The sequence below is a fragment of the Cottoperca gobio genome, chromosome 5 (assembly GCF_900634415.1).
Source record: "Cottoperca gobio chromosome 5, fCotGob3.1, whole genome shotgun sequence".
Classification (NCBI taxonomy): Eukaryota; Metazoa; Chordata; class Actinopteri; order Perciformes; family Bovichtidae; genus Cottoperca; species Cottoperca gobio.
This window is the reverse complement of record NC_041359.1, coordinates 2273967-2295935: the sequence shown is the minus strand read 5'-3', so window position 1 is coordinate 2295935 and position 21969 is coordinate 2273967. Positions and strand designations below refer to the sequence as shown.

Here is a 21969-nt window from a genome sequence, read left to right as displayed (position 1 = left end):
AACCCGCCTGTTTGCTATCCTGGCTCCAAAATGGTGGAATGACCTCCCCATTGATGCCAGGTCAGCAGACAGTCTTCAAACCTTCTATCACAGACTGAAAACTCACCCGTTTTTAAAGTATTTTACAAATATTTTCTGTTTCTGTATGTAGCACTTACATTGGTTTGGTTTGGCTTATTTGAAGCTATTGTACTTGCAAGATTCTTGCTGTCCTGTTTATATCTTCTTGATTGTTTGCACTTATTGTAAGTTGGTTTGGACAAAAGTGTCACCTAAATGAACTGTAATGTGAGAATATATATAAACTCAAAACTGTCATTAGTAAAGGTGATATTTTAGATATCACATTTATACTAAAGCTTCTATATATAGAATAGAATTATATATATATATATATATATATATATATATATATATATATATATATATATATATACATATATATATATATATATATATATATATATATGTGTGTTTGTTTTGACTGACACACACATATAAGCACAATGACTGGGAGGTCTCAGAGACAGCCCTGTAAAACCACCCAGACAACAAAACTTCTGTGCTTTTTATCCTCCCCTTGTGCCCATTGTTTGGCTCTTGGTCCTTGCTGGCATAGCAATAGCAGTGGTAAATTGCACTGTCACAAATTCTTCCCTCCATCACTCCCTCTCTCTAAGCCTTCTTTTCCAAAACACAGCTGGGCCAGGCAGAGACGGAGGCAGGAACAAAACAGACGTGTTCAGAATAAAGAGAGAAGCCCACCACAGAAGGAATTAACTTCAGAATAAGAGAGAAAAGAAAAGCATGGTTTGTAATTAAAGGTTTGTAAAATGATCACAATCTTAACCTTTATTATGTATTGTGTGTTAATACTGTATATTACATCAGCAACCAAGAAACATAACTAGTACAGCAGTTAATCCAAAAGAGAGTGTACTGTTGGCTGTTCTCCTCTCATCATACTGTGTTGTCTGTGTACATCTTCTGGGACTATCCTGGCTTTATTGCTGGAATCCTGCACAAGGTTATTCAAGGTTGCAAATTAGCTCTGATGTCGAGGACAAGCAGAAGTGACAACAGATCACTGAGACTAGAGCCCCGTCAGTATTGGACAGTTACTGTAGGACAAGAAGAGACAAATCCCCACGGGTCATTATGATACTCCAATACAACATTGTTTTCATAGGCAGGGAAATACACAGCACATGGATTTGAAGTTGATGAAAGTTGGTGTAAATTTGACTAGCAAACAACAATTGTTTTGTATGTGAACCCTGTGAGTTAGAAGGCATACCACTTTTTGTTAAATGTTGTTGCTGTTAAGTAGGGGGTGTCACGATTCTACAAACGCTTCAATTTGACTTTCTTTTGGGTTACAATTCAATTTGATATTCGATTCCATCTTTTTAAATTGTTCTGTATTACATTGACAGGCTATATGGTATCAAGTGTGATATAGGCCTAACCATCATATTGTTTTGGTATAAATAAATACTGGTAGAATCGCCAGTCCTGCTTTTGAGTTCGATGATCGAAATTGGAAGCTTCTTTCGACCGATTTTAATTTTAGAATCAATACAGTGACACCCCTACCCAAACCATGTTTTATGTGTAACTCCAAATTCTTGTATAATCTATTTGTACAGTCAAACAGCTCTTTCCCATTTTAGACATGATTTTTGTATTATGCGAAAATCAAGTTGCCACTCAGTAGGCGTAACCAAAGGGACTTAGAACTAAGAAAAAGCATTCAAGGGGAAATCAAAGCTTTGAAAGAAAAGATCAAGAAGTTAAAGTAGCAATAGATAATGTTTTTGATGTTATGAAGTAAATGTTGATTGTACAATGTAATGGCTATAGAATAATGACAACATCGGCATTACTGCATACCAGAGAAGGCAACTCAACAAACTACGACTAAGGCTGAACAATTAATAGGATTTTATCCAAATTACAAAAAAATATGGACTAGTGCAATATCCAAATTGCAGGAGGTGCAATATTTGTTAAAGGCGAAATATGTGTCAAAATACCATTCTGAATGGTAATAAGTATTGTGGTGATGCAGAGATGTCCTGGCTTATAAAATCGTATTCTACAGACTTAAGAAACAATCTTTATTCTTATTCAAATTCAAAATAAAATGGACTCTCCAAAGACAAAAGCTGAGAAGATGGTATTAGGACGCCAACTGAGAAATCCTGAAATCAAGAATGTCCTTTGCTGAGACCTGAAGATAAAGAACCTTTATCACAGAGACGAGCAACTGTCAAGTCACCTGGTCTATCACTGATTTTATGAGACAATATTCTAAAGAAGTATCGCCTCCTTCACCGGATCCGCCAGTTTCATTTCACATGAGTTCATGAGTGAGAAGAACACTAAAAAAAGCCTACATTTCTCCAGAGTAGTATCAGCCAGACTGTTCAGGAGTTCTTTGTGAACTTTTCGCGCAAGATAATGGCTAACATGATAATGGATAACAAGATAATGGCTAAAACCGACACCATAACCAAGAACAAGATCAAGCACCAGCCAATGATCCTGGCTGTCTCCATTAATAGCCTCCATAGGGAATTCCTCAATATGAACCCAACTCTGAAGATCAGTTACTCCTCTGTTTGCGCTCTAAGGTCCTTCTATGCCAAGGCATCTTACAAGAAAACATGTCTACATGTCACTCATTCATTAAAATTCATGTGTAATGCTTCAGGTTCTATAGTCATCTGGTTTTGTAAAGTTGACCCAATTAGAGTACAGCTTTACATTTATTTGTTACTCTCCAGCAAGTGTGGGCTGCCGTCTTAGCACCTGCTTACGGTGCTTAAACATGTGCATGATTGTGACCCCAGCGCAGGGTTGAATTCATGTTGAATGGAAGCAGTGGGACTGAGTTAAAGAAGAAATGGCAAATGGAATCCACAACACAAAACTTTGCATGCACAGCAGGAGTGTTTCAGAGCTGCTCCATTTACATGAGGAGAAACTGAGAAGTGAGACCACAACACATGTGTGCTTGGTTCACAATCAATAAAAAGCATACAGAAATGCAATTGAAGCCTGCAGTGAGGACACGGTCATCGTCAATGTAGACTTTTCTGAATCCTGGAAGTGGTATGCTTTAAAAATTCAAGCTTGTCATTTTGGCCAAAATGTGCAACAGTTGAATATGCATACTGGAATATATTACACTGAGGGTGACAAGGCAGCATTTTGCACAGTTTCAGATTCCAAGAGGCAAGATGCCGCAGCAATCTGGACACACATGGAATTAATCTTTCCATCAGTTACCCCGCTGAACTTTTGGTCAGATGGTCCCAGTAAGCAGTTTAAGAATAACAACATCTTCTTCCTCCTTTCTGAGGTACCACCCACACTGGGCTTCAACAGAGCAACATGGAACTTTCCCAAAATACCATTGCATGGGTGCCCCAGATTCCATTTTGGGAACAGTATAAAGAACAGCAGACAGATTAGTTCTGCGTAGGAATGACCTGAACATGGAAAATAGTTATTTAAAAAGATCTCAAATGGTGCTCAGATGTTCATGCTCATGAAAAAATAAAGAAATACTGTGTGACACAATCGTCATTCAACCACTCAAACATGTGCCATCAACGAGGACAATACACAAGTTCACCTTACATGAAAGTAGAGCCCTCCTCAGGCAGCTATCATGGTTTTGCAGTGAGCCATTGCATTGTGAACGTTGAACAATGTTTGGTTTGGTTGGAGGAACAGAGCATCATTTGGCTGATGCAAGGGCCAGGAAGACAAGTCCATTTTGCCATGTTGATAGAGCAGATGGAAGAGGAGCCTGTGAAAGGTCCTTAGGTGCACCATTATAGAAATAACCCTTATGAGCATTGAGTATAATGATTAACAGTGGTGTACGATGATCATTTGGTGTCTAGCAAAGGCCATGGACGTGGACGTTGAGCACTAAGATGTTAGAGTGGAGTTTTTGCACACTGTCTATTAAAACTAACAAGGACAGCATCTTCACTGCAATCAAGCCGGACAAGAGATCTTCAGCATTGCCCATGATGTAATGGAATTCATTAAGAAGGAGCATGTCCGACGCCTCTTGCCCAATAGTTAAGCCATGCAGGTCAGACAAAAAATAAATCTCAAGTTCTGTTCAGATCTCTTTTATTCCCATGGAATTGAGAACATTTCCAATATTAAAACATTCCGCTTGTATTTGTTCTCGTATTTTTACATGAAATGTATTAAATGATTCTGATTGTACCCAGCAATCATGTTGATCTATCTTTTAAATTATTTTGATATCTATCATCCAAACGTAACATACTATAAATACGGTTAAGAATGCTCAGTATGTCAAAGCATACCATGAATTATTGATTGAAATGATCCGTCTGTGTGCAGATCCTGTTTCACCAGAGGATCCTATGTCTCCTGCTCACCTGACTGAATGGTCTTAGAGTTAAGATTTTGTCACCTAAATAATAGTAAAAACAGAATTATAATTAAATATACTCAAACACTGTGTTAGTTAGTCATCAGTTGTTTGGGGAAAATATGCGAGTACAGTTAATCGGTCAATGTATTCTTCTCATGGGTTACAATATGTGATTTATATTCCTAATATTAAAAATAAATATAGAACATTAAGAAATGTAAAAAAGGGATATTTTAAAAGAGTGAAAATTCAGAACAAAAATGTATATAATGCATTTTACTACTTGTACTGCAAACACCACATGTTCATTTTGAACGTACTCTATGCACAAACATTCACTGTGAATGTTTTAATTTGTTTTCATTATTCAATCATTAACTGAATTCAATGTGAATCAAAGGAATCAGTAAGGGTAACAATGAAAAAGAAAAAAATATTAATAGCTTTAAAGGGATTAAAATAGATTTTATCACATGCAGGCAGACAACTCTGAAGTTTAGAGGTTCTGACAGCCATGAAATGTATTTTGGAGAAAAGCCATTAACAGTTTTATATGTCATAAGTACTTGTAGAATCTGTTTAGGCTAAAATAGGGTTATTAAGGTGTCTTCTCCTGGCGCCTATTAAAAACCGGGCTGCTGCATTTTGGACAGGTTATAATCGGGAGAAATGCCAAGTGCCGAAGTCGAGAGTTACAATCTAAATGATGTGAAGGCATGAATTATCTTCTCTGTCTCTTTTTCTGAAGATACCATACACATCTGGACAAATCACTATACATGACATTTAAAAACATCCAACACAATGTCCAACAGCCAGCATCTATGTTTGCTGTCTGTTAATGCATCACTTTCTCTCTGTGTTGCTTTGTTAGTGCTTGTCTTATCTTTGGTTAAGGAAATGGAATTTTGAAAGAAAAGATTATTAATTAAAATTCTGTTGAAGTGTTTTATTTTCAGACGCAACATTACTACAGTGATGCACTCTGCTGAGAAGAGAGCTGCTGTCACGAGAGCAGAGCCAAGCTGCAGCCCAAGTTAGCTCAGTGACCCATTAATGTGCATGTGAGAAATGTCTCTGATGAGTGTATGCACATTCACACGTCTTCACACACTAACACACACTGAAGAACTAGACTCTATACAAATACTGAATATGGAAATATTAACTTTAACCAATATTAGCTCTGGTCCTTTATATAAGAGATTGCAGCATAATACAGTATCTCAGTAACATCCTGTAATATATATATAACACTATAAATACAGCAGGACTACTAACTTTCAGACTTCACAGGGAGAATGACTGAACTTCTCAGGCTCAGTGTGGGACCGACAGCTGAGATGCACTCAGGGAACATAACTTTGGATATCAATAATAATGAAAAAGGCACATCAAAGTAGAAGGGGATGTTGCCAAGTAGTTGGTGCTGAGCTGTGTGTGGTGAACATGGTAGTTGGCCTGGCACACTACCACTGCTTTAAATATGTCAGAAATGTGTAGCAGCTGAGTTGTCACCTTACTGTAATGTGAGCAATATGGTCACAGTGACTGATGAGACATTTAAAAATGATTTAACACATCATCAGTATGCTGCATGTTTTTGTTTTTACAGTGACGTGCTAAATGAAACAGATTAACAAGTTAGTAACCGTCATGTTGACAACCCATCATCTAAAATACCAGACAGCTTCTCATTACATTTAAACTTAAAACCACAGAAGCAGATATGTGAGCTGGAGAACAGAGTGAAGAACAAACCTTTGTAGTAGAAGAGACATCTGTCAGTGAGGACAAACCACCTCTTGTTCCACTGCTTCACTCCACTGCTGGCCTGTAGGTACACACGTCACACACGTCACACACTCTTTAATCAACATCATCATCTTTGTCTTTATCATGGTTGTTGTTATCAAGCCAAAAAGCAACAATGAATTCATGTGAACAAATCTGTAGCCTGATACAGGTTCTGCCTCCAAATAATACATTATCATCTAAAAACTCTTATTATATTGTAACAGGGTACATTCATTGTTGGTGCTGGTCTCTTCAGGGGATTTATTATTTAACCTTTACATAATAAAAGGGCAGAACTGCTGGAAAGACACCTGATGCTAATCTTAGCGGAAAGTGCAACGCATTTTTACCAGCATTCACACTTTTGTTTTTTTGTGTTAGATTTACAAATGTTACGATGATCTGATGTCGGCACACTGTCGGACACAATCCCACAGCCAGAGAACACAGGGCCCGAACAAACACTTGAATGTTTTTGAAGAAAGCCCTCAATATGTTTATTATATGGAGGGCTGTATTATTACTGCTCCAGTCTGATTATACAAATATAGTTAAGCCAAATTAAATAGCTGAAATGCAAATCCAATCTAATGTATTGTATTTATCTATCCTATTTAGCAGGAGAGGTTCCATTGAGATACACAATCTCATCTTCCAGGGAGTCATGACAGCAGCATGAGCAGTTTCACATAACAACATGCTACATGTTAGAACACATGCAACACATTAAGAAAGGCCAACAGTACACGTAGAGAGGCAGACAGACCACAACAGTGATATCCATTACACATTTCACCTGAGTCAAGGATTATGTAAAACAGCAAATGTTTTTTGTAAAAGACCTTAAAGGTATTTAAAGAGGGGAGTAATTCTAAGGTATTGAGATGTTGCAGCTCAGTCTGTGCTCAGGGTGCATGCAAAGAGAAGGCAGATTTTTGTAATTGTTATTTTACTTTAATTTGTCGTTTTCTTGCTTTATTTGCTTACAAAGCTCCAAATTGAATACTAACACACCAATCAGCTTGATCTGTTCATTGAATGTGACACTGCCTATAACCTCTAACCACTGCCTGTTCATTTGCTCCAATGAGTCGTCTGTCTCATGAGTCCTTCGAGTTTCTATCATGCAACTCTGGATGGTACAGTGTTCTTGCTAATTATCAGAACGTGCTTCAAATCATTGTCACTAAAAGTAATCTCAACTTCTCAGTCGTGGCCTCTGTATTCTCATTGTCAAGGAATTTAGCATTGCACTTCTCGAAAGTCGGGGGACTAAATTACGTTCCCATATATTCTTAATTACGTTTCCCACAGATTATGGTCACAGTTCAAAATGTTTAGTTAACGTTGTAAATTGAAACAAAACAACAAGAAAAACTTTCGTTTGACATCACTGTGATATCAGGGTTATTTCCTTAGATCTGACAAAGCTCCTCGAGCTACAGAAGGCATTATAAGACTACAGGCTGAGCTGTACTAAACATGACAAGTGCAGTTCTTCTCCAATGTGAGAGTAGAGATAAAAAGGGTTTTACCTGCTTGCACAGCCATCCCTGTTTGCTGATCTCTGCTTTGGGATTCCTGCGCATAGAGTTTGAGCGCTTCCCAAACGAAGCTCCCGTTCTAGGAGTACTTCTGGGAGTACGAGACGTCTGCAAGTCAGAAGACATAGATAGATAGAAGAGGAGGAAGAAGGTTTATATATGGGTTATGTATGTATTCAGTAACATTGGTCAAATACCAAGCAATTTACACTTTGATAGTGAGGTTTATAGAATCGTCAGACAGTCGAGTAGTTGTTAACGTTCATAAAGTGCATATATAGATATATTTACATGTGAACTTCCACATTGGTGGAAAGGAAATTTGCTCAATAGTGTGTGTCCATCAATTGTGAACAGATAAATCATGACATCGCTATAGATATAGCAGATACCATCCCATCAGTGAATTCATTGACTTCAAGCTAGGGTTTGATCTGAGGAGTTAAAAAAAGAATGATGATAATGGAGGATGATAAAAATGATGTAATGAATTACTTTCACAACCTAGACATAGAGTATATGAGAGACATGAGGTCCAAAACTATGTGACTGAGAACTTGTTTACTAAACAAAGACCTTTAAGCAGCAATGGCGAGTGATCACACTACTGATGAAATGAAAGGCTCTGATACCGCCAGGACACAGTATATGTATTGACCATGCTGCAGTCACACTGATGTCGACGAAACCTTTTTTAAATCTTTCAAAATTCTGCAATTAAGGATTGATATAGCAATTTTAAATTTTGCAACAAGAATCTCTTCAAATTAAATTAGTCTCCTTCCTGGAACACTACATCTGCCATGGATGTGTGTGTGTGTGTGTGTGTGTGTGTGTGTGTGTGTGTGTGTGTGTTTGTGTGTGTGTGTGTGTATGTGTGTGTGTGTGTGTGTGTGTGTGTGTGTGTGTGTGTGTGTGTGTGTGTGTGTGTGTGCTCACCCTGGTGTAAGGCTGGGCTTCTGGGGACAGGTCTGACACCATATTGGCACTTTTGGAGTCTGTGATCTTCTCAGCAGTAGCATTCACTTTCCCATTCATATCCAAATCACAGTGCCTGGACAGAAGAGCAAAGGCATGAGCTCCTATTAGTGCATCAGTGCATGTGTACTTCTACCACTTATTGTCTTGTAGCCTGCCAAGAGCAGTGTGTGACTGCCAGAATAATTACTGTGCACAAGGAAAAATTGTAAAAATCTGATGTAAAGTGATGTGTTGAGGTGTAATCTGCACTGCACACTGCAGATCTGTCGACGGAGACTTGGTTCACCAGAGAAAAGATCAATGTTTACCTGACAAGGACCTCTAGTGGTCTTGTGAATCATGACTCTTGGCTGTCAGATGCAAACGTGGAAGGAGTGTGATGTTGTAACAATGTGTGACTTAAACACACGTGACTGCTGTTCATCCCGCCCACAACAGTCTGCGTTGGTTTAACCATGACCAATGACAATGACAACAACAATGACAATGAAAAAATGCCCTGTTTGCGGTTTAGTTTAGAGGATTTGTTGCGTCTTTCTTGCGGTGGCCTAACCCAGAACAGTCTAATTATGGAATGCCCAGTCCTGTCTATGCATAATCTACTGCATTCCTAGTAAAGTTCACACTCAGTATATCAAACATAAATGAGCTCCACCTTTAGCAGTTGCAACATTAGCGAGTGCTTACTCAATGCCTCCCTAATTATAATCCAGTGATATAATATTTCAATTAGCCATTTTGAATAATGAGTACTTTTACTTTTGGGTACTTTGAGTACATTTTGGTGATAATGTTTGCTGTACTTTTACTTCAGCAAGAGTTTGAATTGAAGAATCTTGCTTGTAATAGAGTATTTTTAGACTGTGGTATTGCTATTTATACATAAATAAAAGATCGTAATCCTTCTTCCCACCACTGGGACAGTATTATAGTACAATAACAGTTGTTATAAGGAAACATACATATGGCAGATGTTAGGACAGAACCACTAATGTCACCCTTCTTATGAAGTAGAATCTGAGATCACTCTTAAACCGCCTTTCACGTATAGTTAGCTAATGATATGCTCCTTAGCAAATAGTAAGCATTACTAATGCAGGTGGTAATCTACTTAGCCAGGCATGCAAACTTTAACTAAATTAGAACAGACAACGCACGCTTTGGCTCATGTGTTTTTGGTTTTGAAAAGACGATAAAAAACACAGCTCTGTAAACTCATTGACACCTTTTTGTAATTCACACCAAATCAATTGTATTGAGGGTTAGATTACATGAAATAAAGTAAATAAATTAGTCCGGCAATATGTACATCCATATGCAGGATCGGAGACTAAAATATCGAACCAAAAGCTGGTAAGGTTGCCATGTCCATGTGGGTCAAACATGGGTTAGTAATGGATGATTGGAGTTTGCCACCAATCAACCACAACCTCAGGGAGCCCCATATCGATCTACTGGCCAGTGGGGGGATTAATGCACGTGCTGCATGTCATTTCCATTCTCCCTATTCACACTTCCGCAAATAAAACTCTGCCCTTTGCTCAACCCAGTTTCCTCAGTGCGCTCTCCTATCACAGTCTGTGTGTAACAATTACACCACTTGTCCCACAGTAAGTCATGTCTCTGATGCCTAATCATTCATTGAAAGCAAACCAGCAAACACAATACAAAATACTCTGTTTGAACATTTCTTTCATATTTCTAAAACTGCTGAGAGGTGAATGCAGCGGTTAAAGGGCATTACCTATCAATAGCACAAACAATCAAACTTGTTTTGTATATTAATACAAAAGAATTATACTAAAGAAAAGACAGTGTGGACAAAATGTTATTGTCTTGGGTTTGTTGCTTAATTAATGCTGTGTCAGAAGTGTAATCTGCTTGTTAATCCGGACTAATGATAATAGAACAGAGACGGATACTAATCCTTCTGACAAGACTGAAACAGATAAAAGCAGTCCTGTATATACATGCAGTACCATCAACATCACCCATAAGGCAGCACTGTATCCTACTGCTTACCAGAGACCTGTTACATTAGTGTTTACCATCTTTCTTTCTTGTTGTGCTAACAAACCCATTTATCTAGATTACCTAATATTGCATGTTTGTGGAATAATAAGTATATCATTTGTAGATTGTTGTGTGGGAATGTAGGTGTTAATAAATGTAGCAGAAGATAGATACTGCTGGTGAATTCTGTTTATCTGTCACTTACTGCAGATAGGAGTGTATAGTTGAAGGCTCTTCCAGCTGGATGGGGCTCACTGCTGGTCCAGCTGGTCCACTGGGGTCATGTTGACTGGAAACAGACAGATGAAGGACACAGAGGAGATAGATTAACATATGTGTGTTAAAGATGACATACACGGATGTCAAATAAATATTTTAACTGTGGGATAATCAACAAGGACAAGGGTAATTATAGTTGATCATTTCTATCAGTAACGATAAAGTAAGAATAATGTTTTCCGCCTCAGATGTCAGCAATTAACTTGATGTATACAATGTTCCTACTACTGATAAGATGAGAACAACTGCAAAAATAAACCAGAACTATCTCTTGATAGTGTGCAATAAAAAAGTGAATTTTTAAACTATTTGAATTCCGCATCTGACAGTAACTCCTTTCAGATTTCACTGTATGGATTACTGTGAGAGTGTGTGTTGGGTACATGGCCACATTATTGATTTGAGAACCTGAAGCAGAAAGAAAGATGAGATTGTCAGTGTCAAGTTCTTCTATTTGTAGGGATAAGATTACAAAAAATACAGAACTCAAATTTGATCATCCAAACAGTCCACATTGCCATCGTCAAATGGTGAGACTCCACAACGTATTCTGGGGTTGTCCTGCCTTTTCTTTTTTGCAATTGTTGAGGTGCAGGTGACAAGTAGAACGTGGCATATTCAGGTAGCAGCAGCGGAAATCAGCACAGGGTTTGATAGCTGACCATACCACATGGTTTAAACTGAAAGGTCACAGTGTGTGAAGGTCAATTACGTTTTATCAGATGTTCTTTTGTTCCTCCACTGGATCGCCCCAGGGGAGCGTCCTCCCGGCCCTTTGTATATGTCTCCTCCACTAACGTGTGCCAAAGCCAACATGTGAGGAATCATATCATCAAGTTTGCAGATGATTCTGTCATTTCTGTCTTACAGTATCTTGGCACTGAAATTGACAAGCTGACCTCGAACTGTATGTGGATGCAGAAAAGCCCACCAGTGCATGTATTTTTATCTTGAGCAAAGTTTTAATGTTAATAATACTTTTATGAAAATGTTTTATTCCTGTTTCATTGAATCCGTTCTCACATAGTCCTGTATCAGCTGGGATTGCTTAGCCTAAATAACAGAAACAGACTGCAGGGTACCGTCAAAATGTGTAGCAAGATTGCTGCATGGCCCCAAATGTCCAAACGTACAAGGTCGGGTCTTTTGAGAAGTTGCCGCAAATACAAGCAGCCAAAATGCAGGACTAAAATTAAGAAATAATTTGTCCCTCCTGCCATTGGCTTTTTAAACAACTTGTGTGATCGTTGTATTGCATTTATTGTATTATTTTTTTATTTGTTTGTCTAATGCTTACTGTAAATTTGCCCCTCAGGGATATTAAAGATATCCTTGATCCTTGACATACATACATCCTCACATATATGGCTAGCTTTGTGTTTGTGTGTGTGTGTGTGTGTGTGTGTGTGTGTGTGTGTGTGTGTGTGTGTGTGTGTGTGTGTGTGTGTGTGTGTGTGTGTGTGCGTGTGTGTGACTCAGAGCTAGCAAACAAAACCAGTATTGGGTTTGTGTTGAAGGCTTGAATGTGTGAAGTGTGAAATATGGTTTCTAATTCACAGTCATAACAATAAGGTCACTGATTTGAACTGAATCACTGAAACATAATCACAACAGAATAAACACCATAAGTATTTTTATGGTTGAGTTTAGATACCTAAAATGACTAAAGGTTGATGTTATGGAAGGATGTTAGCCTTAGTTAAATATTGAAAAACTCGATGCTGCTGACTACTTGAGAAAGAATGCGAGTAGTAAATAAAGGCCTTTTTCAGAAACTGAGTTGGCTACTGCATGCTTATGTTACAGTCTTAGGAGCTTGCCTAGCCTGATTAATTGCGGATGTGTGTGTTGCCTGTCTGTGTGTGTAAGACAGTCTGGCAGGATGGTGCTTGCCTGCTCAGGGATAACCTACAAACCTACATAGAAGAAGCTACTTGATAAACAGTACACATCAGGCAGGATCCACACACTGTATCTGCTGGAGGACAAACGGGACAGCTGCAGAGCTCTGGATTGTCAGAAATAGTCTCCACATCTCGGTCAGCACATGTAGCTAACCACAACTCTGCCAGATGTGTAAAGATAAACAAGGCCATTCCAGTTACATCCCTGCTTGAAATCAGCTTCACCTTTTTAGGCTGTGCTATGCAGCAAAATAAACTTCCAACAAAGGTATACTTGGTTAGGTTTAGATTGTGGTTACGGCAACAACAAAATAAATAGTTTGGGTTGGGATGGACACTTGGTTGGACTTACCAAAAACCCCATGAGAAAGTTATGCAAAAGATTACAATTAAAACTAAATGAAACAGAATAAATAAAATTACTATTAAAGAGACAAATACATATTTTAACATACATATTACGGCGCATAGAGTTACATTTAAATTGCATTTTCAAAGATTGCATATTTTAAAAACTCAAAAGCCATGATGTATATTATGACTAACATAATTAGCAGTGTCCTACCAAGATGTAGGCGATATACTTTTAAATCTGTGACCTTTCCCTATACTTAATGGTAATTCCAGCATTAAATTAACATCAGTAATCAACTATTTACTGTTGTCTGTTCTATATTCCAGATAGCAAAAGATGTTCATTCAACTATGTGTTATGGTCATAAAGTTTGCTATATGGTTGTGGTTGAAAAAAATCTACTTCAAATCAACTTTTCCGTAGCCATCGCAATGTATATGTTGAAAAAATGCCATTGAATCAACATAGTATAATGTCTCCTCACCACCACCTTGAGTAAGGATCCTAACTCCAGATCACACTGTGATTGTAAATACAGGTTAAGATATAAATACATAAAATTAAAAAATTAAATATTAAAGATTACACAAACCGATACATCTACCAGTCTGCTCAATCAATTGAACCAAATGGATCCCTGTCACCAAACAATTCTATCTCTGGCTAGATATTGAACAACAATGCAAATAACTAGATTCCTCATCCCTGCCATTCATCCGCACCTCCATGAATGATGTAACTGCTTCAAACATATTAATATAACGGCAGCTCTCACAACTTGGTGAAAAAGACCACACAAACAAGCACTTAACACAAGCGCCGTTACACCACTATAGAATAATCTGGAATTTCTTCAGGACAATGAAAAACTAACTGTCGCCACTTGTTAATGCAAACATATCACACAGCTTCAACATCCAGTACAACACTCAGCTTTCATTCCTTTCAGAGAACTGGTTCACAGCTACAGGCCAGAATTCTTCTTTCCAATACCTTCAACTCAAAACTGTCACCACACATAAAATCAGTTTAAAACATAACAACCTTCAACTATCCACACTGGCTCAACCTTAAAGCTTCAATTGTACAAACTTATCAACACTGATTTGACGATATTTCTCACGCATACACTGTCATTCATATTAAACTAGAGGATCCCACTCTCCCCATCACTCTGCTTATTAGGCGACAAATCATCAGTGAAACTCCACCACAGTATAAAAGTAGAAGTCATCGCTTTCAATGTCGCTTACTATCAGAATCTCTCCCCGTGTATCCATTAGCCCCATGACCCTTTACATTACTGCCACTACTTTTGTTTTTGCTGTTTAACTGAACCGGTTTCCTCTCATCCAACTCGTGTTGGACATAGTACGCTGCCAAAAAATTGTAAAAGGGTATGACCTTGAACAGCCAGGAAGAGAAAACTCTGCCCCTTCAAGCATAGGCTAAATTAAAATATCAGTAAAGATTGAAAGGGAAAGAGAAATTGAAATAAATTAGGGCTGACAAGCAATTAAAACTAATTATTTAATTAATTACAAGCTTTGTGATAAATTAATCGCATATATCAATATTTGCTGTGAGAAGCATTTCAAAATATTCAAATGGATTTTGCAAGATGAGTGAATCAATGAGTAGCATTATAAACTGGTCAACATGTCTTTTATTTCAATACTATTTTTTCAATATCTTGTATGCCACAATTACATTATCATTTTTCAACTTTCATTGCACAATAAACAATATATTAAAAGTTGTGTCTTTGACTTCATGTGTAAAGCTTCCGTTATCCCCCTGTCCTCTACCACCTGCAGTCCATTGCAATACATTTCCTGATGGAGTTGTTAATGTGTCTCAGGTAGACAGACTCATTCTGCTCAGCTGCTAAGTGCTTTGCGTCAAGGTGATATTTCAGGCTTGAAGTTCTCCGATGGTTCGAACATTCTTTGCTGCAGGAATCACACAGAACGGAGCATCAACAGTTACATCCGGGGGGGGGGGGAGGCATTTAAGAGTGCGATTAATCTGCATATTTTTTTTGTTGCGTTCTTTTTTCTGTGATTAATTAATCGAAATGTACGCACTAATTTGACAGCTCTAAAACAAATACATAAATGGGCCTGGACCCAGCACATAACTGGCCACCTCTATCAGAAAAGCCCAATTTCATTTTATTGGAGCAGTTATTTTTTTCGTCATCTTTTTTTGTTTCTTTCTTTCTTTCAAATATTCTTCTTTTAAACACTACTGCTCCTCTACACTTGCATACACACTCAAACCTACGCACAAACACTTTGCATTCTACACAACAGACTGCCCTGCACCCTTTACTTACATCCCACATCTTAAGAATCACTTTCAGTTCGTATTAAATCCTAACCATTTTGGCTGTTCGTATGTAATGCTTGTTTTGCCCCTTTGTGTCAAGCTTGTCGAGTCTTCTAATTTAAAATGTTCCGTCTATTCTCACCTGTACTAAATGCATGTTCTGCCCCTCCATGTCAACCTTGTCATAACACTAAATGTATCATGTACAAAACAACAGATAATAAAGATAATAAAAAACTAATAATAAATACAACACCACATTTGAATGATCATATCATATCATATCCTGTGTGATATATCCTATGTGTATCATAACATATCCTCAGCACATGGAGTTGAGTATGGAACAGTCAATACACAGCAAAGTTTTTTTTGGACTGTTTCTAAGGTAAATAATGAACTTTCATACTCGATTACAATGTATTTGCAATATTGGTCAAACAAATCTCAATCAGATTATTCCTCAAATTGTTTAGCGATAAATGTGACTGTTGTAGTTAAGATGGACTCCACCAGGGGCGGCCGGTAATATAGGCTAGAGAAACTAAGCCTTCCCTAAATGATTGTTTCTTATATTATTGTGCACCACATATATAGAATGTCGGTAGATGCTACAATTTACAGATGTTCCCTACACATGTCATTTGCAGGCTTCTGCTACTTGTTGCCATTTTGTATTATATCCAGCAACTTCAAATATCAGCCTGTAACAACATAAGGCTACTGTTTCATTATCAAAGAATACATTTATTAATCAGAGCACTCAAAAGAATGTGGCACTATCAGACCGCTAAATATATGTGTACGTATATATGGATGTATGGTGAACAATTATCTTTCAAAATCATCAGAGGGATAGGCTACTGGTAGAAACAGCTGTTGCAGCATGTCTGTAGCGCATGCACCTACACAGAACAGTTATGTCCATGGTTCAGAACCGTTCACTGTTTGAAAGAGCTGCGTTAATATAGTAAGTTAGAATCGCAAGCTAAAGGTATGCTACGACTGAAGTTCTGTCATGTGCTATGTGCCTCGGGTTAGCTGCAGCATGCAGTCAGCTGAGCTAGCAGAAGTTGTGTAGTCCTGTTTCCACAGTAACGTAAGATGGCTCAGCATTACCATTGCTTTAGCTCACAAATACAGCATTTTGTAAATCTGCAGATGTGGTGACTATGCTTGTTTATTCTCGCTGTGAAAACCCTTGGGTATGAATTTCATTAGTTTATTCTAAACTCACGTAATTAATTGTTCTTGCTTTGTTGTATAACGCTAAAAATGTAGTAACACACATTTTAATTATGTAACATTAGCTTTTAAGCCAAGGATCATTTAATTTTCAAAACTTATGAGCACCTGCTATTATCAATGCAGCGTTCCGTAGCTCCCGTTGCTTTGTGTTATTGTTGGTCGGTCCGTGTATATACATGCTGTTATGAACATAATAACATTGTCCTCCGTGGTCGTTAAAACAAGTATGTTGGTCAAATATTAGCCTTCCCTGTCCTAAGCCTCACTCGCCGCCTATGGATTCAACCTTGGCTGAGCAGATGAAAGTGCTAACTACAGAAACTAACACTGCATCACCATAACATGACATACTAGTCCCACACAACTGGTGTGTAGTTAAGTCAAAAAGAAGAAATCACCACAGCAAGGAATGTTTATCACCAACAACATACAAGCAAAACCATCTTTAAATTCAGGCTCCTGATTTAGCACTGCAGCACTGTAGAGCATCCCAGCCGGACACAAACCACCACACTGTGTCACATGGTTCACACACACACGCACCACACTAACACACTAACACACTGTACTCTATACATCACTGTACACGCAAAGCATTAACTGCACATAAACAGCAGGGCTTATGGTTTCCCTGTGTTTCCCGCTGGCACTGCATTGCAGTCATCTCTGACCTCAAAGCTCCTGGCTGTCCACTCCTCCATCAACCTCCCCTCCTCCTCTCCTCTTCTACCTCTTGTTGTCCAGCCCTGTGTGTCACTTCCTCCTTTCTCCCTCTACCTACCTGACTCTCCTGTCCACGCGGAACTTCAACATCCTCCCCTGGATCAGTCATGTACCAACAGTGCAGGAGACGGGACAAACGGACGGAAAGATGGAGAAGAGATGGAGAGATGAACAGAGAGGTGGAGAGCAGCTGGACAGATGGAGAAGAGAAGGGAGACAGAAACCGCTGTCCTCTTCTCTCTCCTTCAGACTGCATGCCTCTCTCTCTGCTTGTTTCCCCACCTGTCTCACCCTCCCTCTCCTCTCTCTCTCTTTACCCCCTCCTCTCTCACACACACACATGCTGCCTTCTGGCTGAGAATTGCAACACTCAGCTTATTCAGCCCCCTCAGTCTGGTTGATATACACTCTATCTTTATCATGGTCTTTATCTCTCTTTATCTCATTTGCTGTCCACCTCTCTCTCTCTCTCTCTCTCTCTCTCTCTCTCTCTCTCTCTCTCTCTCTCTCTCTCTCTCTCTCTCTCTCTCTCTCTCTCAATCTAATCCAATAGACTTTGTTGGCATGAATGGTACAACAAAGCAGAGCAGTCACCAAAAATAGAATTAAAAAAAGAGGATATACATTTACTAGTTACATCAAATTAATTACTATAGAGAGTGTTACATACTCTGCGGCTGAATGTTTGAATTGTTGTTCTTCTGCTGAACACAGTTTCATCAGTTCATCACATGTTGTCTCTGCTGTGATCATAATAAATAAGGGTATGAATGCAGAAACTGTTGGCAACGGGACAACAATTTGGTATCCGAAGCGTTCTAGTTCCAGTTTGTACTCCGAGTAGTATTGACCAATCACGTTAGAGCTGGCTTTGGTTCCGAGACTGCTGCTGCTGTAACCTGGTGAGAAGCTCTTTCTGACAGCTTCATACTGCGAGAAGAACAGGATAAAGTGGACATCCATCTCTATTTGTGCTAATGTACAGTGTTTTCAGATTCTCTTTTCTCTGGTTTCCAATCCTTATACAACAACCTGTTTCGATCTCTAGTTTAGGCCTAATTGTTAATATCTATTAGGGTTTTTTAACGCTGACAACGCATTGTGCTTAAGAGTATTCTCTTTCCAACAAACTATAACATTACAGTTTGGTGATGGATTTTGTTTCACTTGTCAATTATTTTGTAAAAACCACAATATATAATTGTGTTTTACAAAAAAAGCTTCAGCATAATATTGTCATGACCTAGTCATTATGATGTGATCTTAATATGATAACATAGATTAAAAGTATGCTCTGTGTTGGAAGCACATTTCCTCACGTCAAATATGATAAAAACAGATTATTTTGGCTGCAGTAAACTGCGTCAGCTTCCATTACTGCTCCACCTGGTGGATAGATAAACCATTAAAACTGATTTCTACATATAATTCCATAAGGGCCACGCGTTCACTGTGTCATCCACAGAGGATTTATTTTCTGCCAAGGACCTGCCAAGGACCCAGTAGGGATCCCTCACAGACCCCCAAGGCACCATCAAGGAGGGAGAGGACATTCTATGTGTATCTGTAGGTAGGAGTCCACTGTTGTGTGATATGTAATTATTAATGTATTGTGTATTACCAAACAAAAAACCCATGTAGTCCTGGCTACTGTCAGAGCTCAAAATAACTGCCTTTTTACCTCGGTGTGTGTGTATTGGTTTGTTGGTGCGTGCATCAGTCCAGAGTCATGGGATAACTCCTGCCCAGTGCTCCACAAACACCCACTCCTTTTGCTGATGGATGAATTAATTTGTGATCATCTGGTGCCATAGAGTTTGGAGTAAAGGATGTTAGAAGGGACAGTGCAGTTGTGTCATTTTTTTTTATCTATCATGAAGGTCATTAGGAATAAATGACAATCCTTGACTTGCAAACTTGCAGATGAAGAGAGGAAGTAAATAATAAAATAAATAAAGATGTCATGGTTTCTTTTAACCATGTTCACAATATTTCTCTAAACCTTAACCAAGTAGTTGTAGTTACCTTCACATTTGCTCAACCCTAATTACTGATGTGCCAAATCAGAAAACTCTAATATCAATCATTTTTTATAACTGTGATTTGTATCAGTTTTGGAAGGCAGTGACAGCTGACATACAGTATATCAGCTTCTGAGTTGGAGGTCTTGTTGGGGTCAACACTAAAACATGAAGACAGTCCACATGTACACCACCTCAAGGTAGGAGTAGTAAAATAGTAAAGGAGAGAAGGAAAGATATTCTTCTAAGTATTAACATATCTTTGGTCCTGCAATCTACCTTCTTCCCATCTTATCAACCAAAAAAAATGCTCTCCTCAACACACATTATACTGAATAGCTCACATATGATGCCTCATGGGTCCGCAGTCACATGCATTTGTTGAGGTCAGCATTAAAAGCTGCTTTAGTAGGAGCCCCTGGGCCCGGAGCTCAGCAGGACTCACATATTAACATGCCATCCTGTCAACATTAACCCATAGAGACTGCGCCTAATCACATAAAGCTGGATACTGTCTCTGCTATATATGGCTCTTCACAAAGACAGTTTTAATAAGATGTACTGTACTTACATTTTTTTTTTTTAATATCACCATAATATTTAATAATGGATTTGAAAGGCTTATTCATTAATATCAATTAATGACTGCTGTTTGTTTCCAACATTTCTTCCTTTTTTTCTTTTTTCATCGCTCTCTGTCTTCCCTCATTCCTTATAGATTATCTGAAGTACTTATGGGGAATGCAAATAGTGATACAAACAGAATATTTCCTGCTGCTGCTGCTGCTTTACATCGAAAATATCGAAAAAGCTGTTGTTGTGAAGAAGTTATAAGAAATGCAATGTGTTTGTCACAAAGTCAACGGACCTTCATTAGCAATGGTATTCTTCAATTAGCACAGGTCAAATCAACCATGCATGGACACATTCTGTGCTATTTGTTTAGTGGATCTGTTTTAAGAAATAGAGGGAGGAATACAAACAACACAAATCCAAGGCAATGGGACTCACAGCTTGGCAAGAGCGCACTTGTCTGGTGGATGGTGAGTTCTGTATCCTTGAATCGCAGCAGCACTTCTTTCAGATGAGTTAGGTTGTCCTCCTAGCTTGAACTGTAAGCACCTAATTAATGTAAGACGCAGAAAGACTCTGTGCCCACCAGCAGCTTGTCCATCCTCTTCTAGAATATTGCTGGGGCCCCATACAACTCAGGGCTGTCTGAACATGGAGGATTATAAAAGAGTGTCCTATGATCTGCCGGGAACGTGGAAGGATGCCACAACAGCTTCTTCTGGACAACCGGAAGGGGAACTATGTCAGAATGGTGTTAATTTATTTCAGCTCAGTATTCAACACAATAGTACTCATCAGGCTCATTACCAAACTCAAATGGGTCCTTGACTTCCTCACTGGTAGACCCCAAGCATTGAGGGTGGGCAGCTACACCTCACCTACGATCACCCACACCACGAGAGTCTGTGTTGAGTCCTGCCCTGTAATCTCTGTAACACATGATTGTTTGGACACTTCAAACTCCAACCCATCATAAAGTTTGTGATGACACAGCTGTGGTAGGCTTGATCGTCAATCTCAATGAGAAGGCCTACCGGGAGTAGGTTGAGAGTCTGAGCTGTCAGGACAACTGCTTCTCACTAAATGTCAGAAAATCCAAGGCACAGATAGTGGATTTTGGGAAGCAGCAGAAGTGGAACGACACTCCCCTCAAGTTTAACAGGATCAGAATAAAAGCCTTTTGTTAACAAATGAAGAGATTCTGTCTACAGAAAAACGATTTTTGCTGCAAACCACACTATCAAGGCAGAAAAGATAGGCGGCACTCTATATGTGACACATCTGAGCTGTGCCTTTACAAGAGGTTTTGCCACCAAAATCACCCAGTTTTCTTGGCTGGTAAGTGTAGAGATAACAGGAAATGAGGGGAGAGATAGATGTGGAAGGACATCCAACAAAGGTCCCCAGCTAGACACACGTCATAGTCACCAAACCTACATTACGCATCATAAAATAAAACATTTCTTATTGTTGTCACTTGCAAAGCAAAGCGTTGAGGTTAGAGGTTGGAAGTGAAATCTGCAACATGCTGAGCATCTGTTTGAGGTATCATTGTCTAAAAGGCATGCTCAGTATGGCACAGAGCCAGCAGGGAGCTGGCTACAATCCAGAGCTGAGAGCTGGCAGTGTTTGCATGGCTTTAGGACCGAGGGAGGTAGCCAACAGCAGACTGACCATACAGTAAATTGATCTATGCCAGATATTGAAAAGCTCTTCAATTATCTTCAAACAGTCTTCATCACAGCCAACAGAGCATTAATTATGTTTTTTT

The 21969-nt window shown here is 38.8% G+C and overlaps 1 protein-coding gene across 1 annotated transcript in view; it reads right to left on the bottom strand.

The window, feature by feature from the left end:
• The window catches only part of plekha6 (pleckstrin homology domain containing, family A member 6), a 112265-nt gene that overhangs the window by 45349 nt on the left and 44947 nt on the right, over positions 1-21969 (bottom strand). Inside the window, 4 exon segments of the mRNA XM_029430690.1 lie at positions 6191-6263; positions 7762-7878; positions 8710-8824; positions 10970-11053. Of these exon segments, the coding sequence (XP_029286550.1) occupies positions 6191-6263; positions 7762-7878; positions 8710-8808 (289 nt within the window). The 5' untranslated portion in view covers positions 8809-8824; positions 10970-11053.